Source organism: Chiloscyllium plagiosum, chromosome 27, assembly GCF_004010195.1.
Source record: "Chiloscyllium plagiosum isolate BGI_BamShark_2017 chromosome 27, ASM401019v2, whole genome shotgun sequence".
Classification (NCBI taxonomy): Eukaryota; Metazoa; Chordata; class Chondrichthyes; order Orectolobiformes; family Hemiscylliidae; genus Chiloscyllium; species Chiloscyllium plagiosum.
The window spans coordinates 35782079-35789497 of NC_057736.1; the positions used below are offsets into that span (position 1 = coordinate 35782079).

Genomic DNA, 7419 nt, shown 5'->3' on the forward strand with positions numbered 1-7419 from the left:
AGCAGGAGCATTGGGGAGAGGAAAGAACCAAAAATAAATAAAAATAAGGAAACCTCAGCAGCATCTTTGGAGTAGGATATTATTGAGAGAGGTGACGAAGTGACTGCTCAATCTAATATTGGGGAGGAGGGAGTTGGGATAAAGTCACTCTACAGTTGGCTACCCAAGAATGGAGCTCAGAGCCTGAGCTGGCTGACCTCTCACCTCTGCTGCGTGCCCCCGGAAGTGTTCTATGAGCTGGCCGGCGGTGTTGTTCCGGGTCGGCGTCACTGCCGGGAAGATGGAGGCTCAGGGCCGACGCAGGGCCTGGCACAGCCCCGAGCCTGAGTACCGGCCCGGGCACCACCGACTGAGGATCAAAAGAGAGGGGGCGGCAGGGCCCAAGCACCGGCCCTCGAGTTCGGGCTCCTCCGGGGGCAGCGTCTCTCCTCCTGGGCACTGGCAGAGCCGCTCCCCGGCCCGGCGGAAGCCGGCACCCGAGCAGCAGCAGCAGCAGCAGCAGCAACAACAACAACCACATTCACGGGCCGGGGGCAAGTGGAAGCGGGTGAGTCACCCAGTATTAATAATAAAACACTCCTCTTCATCACAGCAGCAGCAACATCAGCCTGAATCCAGCCACCTCTGTAACTGTGGAGGGGGGATTTAACACTCACATCAGATCACACTGTAATGTCATTGCTGAAGGAGAGTGGGTCAGGGTGAAAACTCAATTCCTTAAGGAGCACTTAATACCAGGAAGGAGGGGAACTTGGTGCAACAGGGAGGCAGGGGAAGGATGATTTTTTTCAAAATGTCCCTTTAAAGTGCATGAGGAATTGTTATCAGCAGCAGAAGGGGCCTGACTGAGATAGCACAGGCTCAAAGGCGATCGGAGAAGGAACCAAGTGCAAATTTGCTGTTACCCTGCGAGATCTTATACTCTGGAAAGCATTTCTGAAATGGTGGCAGAAACATATTCACAGTTCATTTTCACAGGGAAGTGGAATGATTTGACAAGGACAAGAGTCACTGTGGTCAGTGAGTAGGACTAATTGGATAGTTCACTGAAGGTGCTATCTGGCTGACTGGTTAAATTCTGTTCTTCACATATTTAGTTCACATATTTCAGGAATAAATTAATTTTGTTACATAGCTGCCTCTGTGCCAGTGATCCAGGTTCGATTCTGGCCTTGGGCGACAGGTCTGTGTAGAATTTCCCCTTTCTCCCCTTCTGGTGCTCTGTTTTCCTCCCACAATCCAAATGTGCAGGTTAGGTGGATTGGCCATGCTAATTCTCCCCACAGTATCCAAGGATGTTTAGGCTAGGTGGATTGGTCATGGTAAATGCAAGGTTATGCAGACAGGATGGAAGGTCGATGTGTGTGGGTCTCCAGCTCTTCGGAAAGTTGGTGCAGACTCGATGGGCTGAATGGCCTCTATCTGCACTGTAGGATTTTATAATTCTATGATGAAACAATAATCTCTACTGGTTGCCATGTGAGGTTTTTTTTTTAACCAATTGTCTGTCAATTTCTGGCTGTGTCATGACTTGCGAAATTAGATTTTTCTCATTGCGTTCAGGAACGGCATGACCATTCGCAACGGGATCATGCTGAGAGACGACACAGAGACCACTCCGATAGAAATGGACACCGGCGCAAGAAGAACAGTGACCGAGAGCGACACAGAGAATGTTCAGACCGGGGGCGAGGCCACAACAAAAGGAATGGCAGCTCTCACACAGAAGCTGGCGTGAGTGGCCGAGACAGGGAGGCTCAGCTCCTCAGCACCCAGCAGGCCGAGCGAGAGTATTACAATGAGAGAAGGCGTCAAAACCGTAATCAGTGCCCCCTGCTCAATGATAAGAATCCTGCCTCTGAGTCAAATGACAGCCAGGTTCCTAGTGGCAATGCAGCCCAAGTGAAAGAGGAGCCAAATTTTGAGCTGTCTGGTGCCCTCGTGGAAGACACAAACACCTTTCGTGGAGTGGTGATAAAATACTGTGAACCACCCGAGTCCCGGATCCCAAGGAAACGATGGCGTCTTTACCCATTCAAGAATGATGAACCACTTCCAGTCATGCACATTCATCGTCAGAGTGCCTATCTCTTGGGTCGACAGCGTAGGGTAGTGGATATCCCAATTGACCATCCTTCCTGCTCCAAGCAACATGCAGTGCTACAATACAGGTTGGTGTTTAAAAAGCTGTTAATGTAAGATTGTGAGGAGTGGGGCTAAACTGGATTGCTATGTGGGCTCTAGCGTGGACAGGGTGAAAGTGAGTACTGCAGATGCTGGAGATCAGAGTCAAGATTAGAGTGGTGCTGGAAAAGGACAGGAGGTCAGGCAACATCCGAGGAGCAGGAAAATCGACGTTTCGGGCAAAGGTCCTTCCTGATGAAGTGCTCATGCCCGAAACGTCGATTCTCTTGCTCCTTGGATGCTGCCTGACCTGCTGCACTTTTCCAGCAACACATTTTCAGCTCTGATCTCCAGCATCTGCAGTCCTCACTTTCTCCAGCATGGACAAATTGATTGAATGGCTCCCTGTGCCGTAAATGACTAAATCTAACTGGGACTTTGCATTGATCTGATATCAGTCGATCTGATGCAAATCCCTTTGGATTTCCTGGTTGTTACCCGTCCCCCATTTTATCAGTCACCTTCTATTCGCTGTCCAAGGTTCTCTCTCCCACTTTCTGTTATAGGAAATAGAGAGATTGCAAAATGATTTTTCTTTTTCTCAATGGACAGCAGTTACTATAGTACAGTCTTTCCATGAAAAGCAGTTAGTTATATTAAAAAACTACTTAAAAAAAACCTAAACAAACATCCAATTAAGAACTGAGCTCATGATCACAGTGATAGTTTCCTTACTGAGCAATAACTGTAAAGGGCTTGATGTTTCCTTGGGATAGAGAAACTGGACTCTTGGGCTCTTGATATTCTGGAACTAACGAATGAACTTACATTTCCGAGTCACCCTGAGTCACTGCATAGCATTTTATAATCAATACAGTAGTTTTGAAATGTAGCTACTGTTGTATTTTCGTAAATGTGACAGCAGTTTTATTTATGGATTTAACAAGTACACTTTTAGTGATGGAGCAGTGAATGGGAAGCAGGCAATGTTTATCAAAATGTTTGGCTTGGGGCATTAAATGAATGGAAGTGGTTTGTGAGTGAGTAGATTTTACATACTATGATAATTTTGGGTTTGACAGACCATAGCTTTTGTCCAATTCCACAGTCCAGTACAAAAGTGGTTGTTTTAGCAGTCTGTTACCCTATTTTTATTTCTCTAAATCCCCTTTTGAAAGCATCTCCATCACCCTTTGGTACTTTGAGAGAAATACTTAGGTGTAATAGTTAAAATGTATGGTTTCAAGGTGCATGTGTCAATGATCTGATTTTATTTAGCTAGATTGAGCAAAGTTAATGGGTAGCTTTGCATTACACTTTGTGCTGTGATCACTTTTACCAAGATTAAATTTATTCAGTCAATTGCTTCTAGTTCTTTATGTTAATTCTTCAAGATGGTTTTTTTTTTATCATAGTTATTAGGGTGCTGAAGGAGGCCATTTGTCCTCTTGAGTACATGCTGGTTCTCTGTAGATCAGTTTGATTCACCCTACTTTCCTTCTGTCATCTTGTAAGCATATTTCCCTCTAACACCATTCAACATTGACACATCCTGTGCAGCTATATTTTGCTAGGAGAAATTTTGGAGGTTGTCTTCAGCTACGGAAGTGTTTTTGTCATTTGCTGCTTTCATCGAATTCGGGTGCATTTAGGGTTCCTGTTTCAGTCAAGGAGACATTCCAGTCTCTGACAGTGCTGCTGAAACCTGCCTGCATGCAGGTGAATACAGACAGCACAAAGTTACTTTATTGCAAGTTCTTTTCTCCTTTCCTTCCACATGTTTTTGCCCTCCTCTCTTGTATGGACTAACAGTCTCCCTCCCACAGTAGCTTTTAAAAAATATCATAGTTTATTGTAGCTATCTCTGATGCCTGGATATGCCTATTAATACTGTTAGTTGAGGGACCTGGGAGCCTCATTGGGTCTTCATTTCGGTGGTCAAGGATAAAGCTACACTTTGCATCTCACTGGGTCTTTCTTGTGGTGTAACTTTGGGTTGAGATTGTTAGCTCCTTTTAACTTGCATTTAGTAAAAGCTCTGTATAGTTCTTCCTATTTTCACGAGACTGGAGTAGAAATTACAAAACCTTATATCATTGTATCGCAGGTGGTATGCAGAATAACATGCTTTTTGTTTTGCCCCCTGCAGACTTGTGGAGTTCACACGGAATGATGGCACACCTGGCAGGAGGGTGAGACCGTACATCATCGACCTGGGTTCGGCCAATGGCACATACCTTAACAATCAGCGCATTGAGTCACAGCGATATTATGAACTCAAAGAAAAGGATCTGCTGAAATTTGGCTTCAGCAGCAGGGAGTACGTCATTCTACATGAATTCTCGGATACTGCTGAGGTGGATGCAAAAGAAGGGCAGCATGATGAGGATGAGGAAGTTGAAAGTTAATATAAAACCTTTCCCACTTTTTCTTTTGAAATTGGAACTGCAGGTTTACTTCCCTTTCAAATGTTCAGGTAAATAGTTCTACTAGAATTCAGAGGACCAGGTGACAGTTGACCAGCTTCATAATTTTAAGTCCAGGCTCACTCCCTGTCAGTCAACTCACTCTCAAGTTGTCAGTATTCTATTATAAACCAATATGATAATTTGAAGAACAAAGTGTGGCCTGGTGAACAGAATTAAACGGCATGATCCCTTCAGACCAAACATTTAGCACCCTGTTTTGAATTTCATGTTTCACAATCTGATCACTTTGCCTCCAATCTGGTGCTCAGGTGGAGACATGCTAAATAATGGCAAGAAACCACAGAGTTTACTCTAGTAAATTCACCAGAGCAGCTACTAAACTGTAGCATTGTCAGTGCAGTCGGCGTATATATGCTTTTCATTATATTTTGATTTTTTTAGGTAGAGGATAATAAACTTCATAAGCAAACTATTCTACTGGACTCTGGTCTTGGGACATCATCAAACAACTGCATATCGTTACTTCAGCTCCTTTCACTCTTCTGTTGTTTTTTTTTTACAGGATTTGAGATACTGTGTTGCTAGGTTGAAACTTGTATACTGTAATTACTTTCCTTTCCTGAAGCAGGCCATGGACAAGTTCTGTGCTTTTCCTCATTGAAAACCTCTTCTGTCCACGAGTTATAGAAACGGACCGTTCAGAATGCCTCTTGCATTCAATAGTTGATTAAGGACATGGTACAAATGGCCAAAAGCTTATAATTTTTGACTGAAAACATTTTTTTGTGCTAAACCTTTTTTTTAATGAAAAAGTGCAGGATTTTTCCTCAAACCAAGAGTGATTTATGCCTCTGAGTTGGATTTCTTCTTTCAGTTAGAGAGAAGGTTGAGATCTTGCTTCCTGATCGTGCACTGCATCTGTTGCCCCAGCAAGCTTAGAATTAATGTTAAAGGTTATTGTTTGCACTAGGAAGCAAGAGATCATTTGTGGGTAGGGTAGGGCCCCCTGTGTCATGACCTATTTGGTTTGATTTTGAAATAAGTCACAAATTTGGCTGCAACTGGCAGTGAAGGGAACACCAATAAATGGCAGAAACCTATTAGCTAGATATTTGACCTGTAAGATGGGACTTTTAACCTATACCTTGCTTTGTACCTATATGATAGATGTACTTGCCACTGACTGTCATCCCTCCTGCTTCCTCTCTGGAACCAGTTATATTGCTGGGATGTCACTGGCTTAGATCCAGCTCCTTGGGATAGTTGTTCCAATGTTGATTGGAAGCTTGGGTTGCAGTTCTTTGTTGTAAATTTTTAAATCCTTGCACTACATGTCACTAAGATGAAAATGTAGCCCTGTCAGAGGTTGGATTCTGTCAGCATGGTCGGATTCTCATCACTTATTATTTTGGATTCAAGGAAGAAATATTTGGAGTAGGTACAGTTTATGAAAGTGTGTCTGTGCATTTGTTTTTGACTTCAGCTGATTGGACATGAAATGTTCCAAAAACATTTGTTTGAATTTTTAGCAGCTGTATAAAAGCTTGTGGAGCTGAAATTTTAATCCTGTGCTTTTCTCTCCACACACGCTACCTGACATGCTGAATGTTTTCCACCTTTTCTGTTCTTAAATAACTTTCATAAGTTTGATAGATTTCCCAGTTAAGATGCCTGACTGTCCCAGACAAACAACGGCATCTAACGCTGCCTCCGTAAATGTTTGGAGTGAAGATATTCATTTTAAAGGGGTGAGGATGGAACACTGCTTTCAGGCACCTAGTTTGATTTGTACTTCATACTGACATGCTACATTGGCAGAGGTCCTCTACGCTGACTTGAAAGATTTTGATGTTGTATAGCCAGTGTGAGAAGGGTAGGAAATGTAATTGCACTTGGTAAGTATGGCATCGAAGGAATTAGTTTTAGTTTAAAACCGGAAAGCGGGTAAGATTTTTTTTTACAGCTTTAGTGTAATTGCGTGCTGACCTTGAAAGCAAGCAGTCAGGGGGAAAATATCTTGACTATTTCTTTTCTATTTACAAAATTGTTTTCTTTGTTAACAAATATATCTGCTAAAATGTTAATAGATCTTCATACCAAAGGGCTCAAATTTACCCCTCCCAATGCAGTCACCGAGCAAAGAAGTGTTCAGATTGTTGCTAAGCAACAGAAGAATGATGATGAACAGTGACACACGCCTACCTTTGAAACATTTTGTTATTAAATGAAAACCTGTTTTAAAATACTGCTCAAAATTATATTTTGTTGTATAAAGTAAACCGGTGTTCTTGTAGATTGTAATGTTGACTTTGTTACAATCGCTCCTATGTTTTTGGCAGTCTGTGTCATTTTTAGTAAAGTAGATTTCGACAATAGTTTTCATGTGTTTGACTGCCTTTGTTCCAATTATAAACCAGGACATTGCAAATTTTTTTCTCTCTGGGGGAGAAAAAGGCTCATTTTAAAAATAAACTTGATTATCTAATTTTTCTGTGGCATTGATAACAGCATGTGGCAGAACCAAGTCTGAAATGCTTTTGCTGTTAAATTGGAGATGAGATTAACTTACCTGGTTTCCCTGAGGACTGAGTCTCAGCACATCCTTAAATGATTTAGAAGCTAGTTATTGGAAGGTCCTATTGATTTGGTAGCTATTTACACATCTTCAATGAAAGATGCTATTGCTTTGCATTTCATGATTTTTCAAAAAAAACGTTATTATCTTTTGCAAAGCTTTGTCAGTTCAAAAACTGTCCCAGTGCCCAAGTACAAAGACACGAGTTAGTGTTGGCCATTTATCTAAACGTGTTGGCACTTCTTGTGAACTTCCCAAATGGATCATAGGATAATGGTGTAAAGAGTTGTT

General features: G+C 42.4%; 1 protein-coding gene across 2 annotated transcripts; it reads left to right on the top strand.

Annotated features, from left to right (window-relative positions):
* Positions 1-220: 220 nt before the first annotated feature.
* On the top strand, positions 221-6926 carry snip1 (Smad nuclear interacting protein). Of its 2 annotated transcripts, XR_006315704.1 has the most exons (4): positions 221-547; positions 1564-2171; positions 4274-4600; positions 4995-6926. XR_006315704.1 is itself a non-coding variant. In XM_043717875.1 (3 exons), the coding sequence occupies exons 1-3, from the start codon at positions 233-235 to the stop codon at positions 4530-4532; spliced, it is 1182 nt and encodes a 393-aa protein (XP_043573810.1). In that variant the 5' UTR covers positions 221-232; the 3' UTR covers positions 4533-6926. The 2 variants fall into 2 exon arrangements, 1 of the variants encoding a protein (XP_043573810.1); XM_043717875.1 differs by having other exon boundaries at positions 4274-6926.
* The last annotated feature ends 493 nt before the right edge of the window (positions 6927-7419 follow it).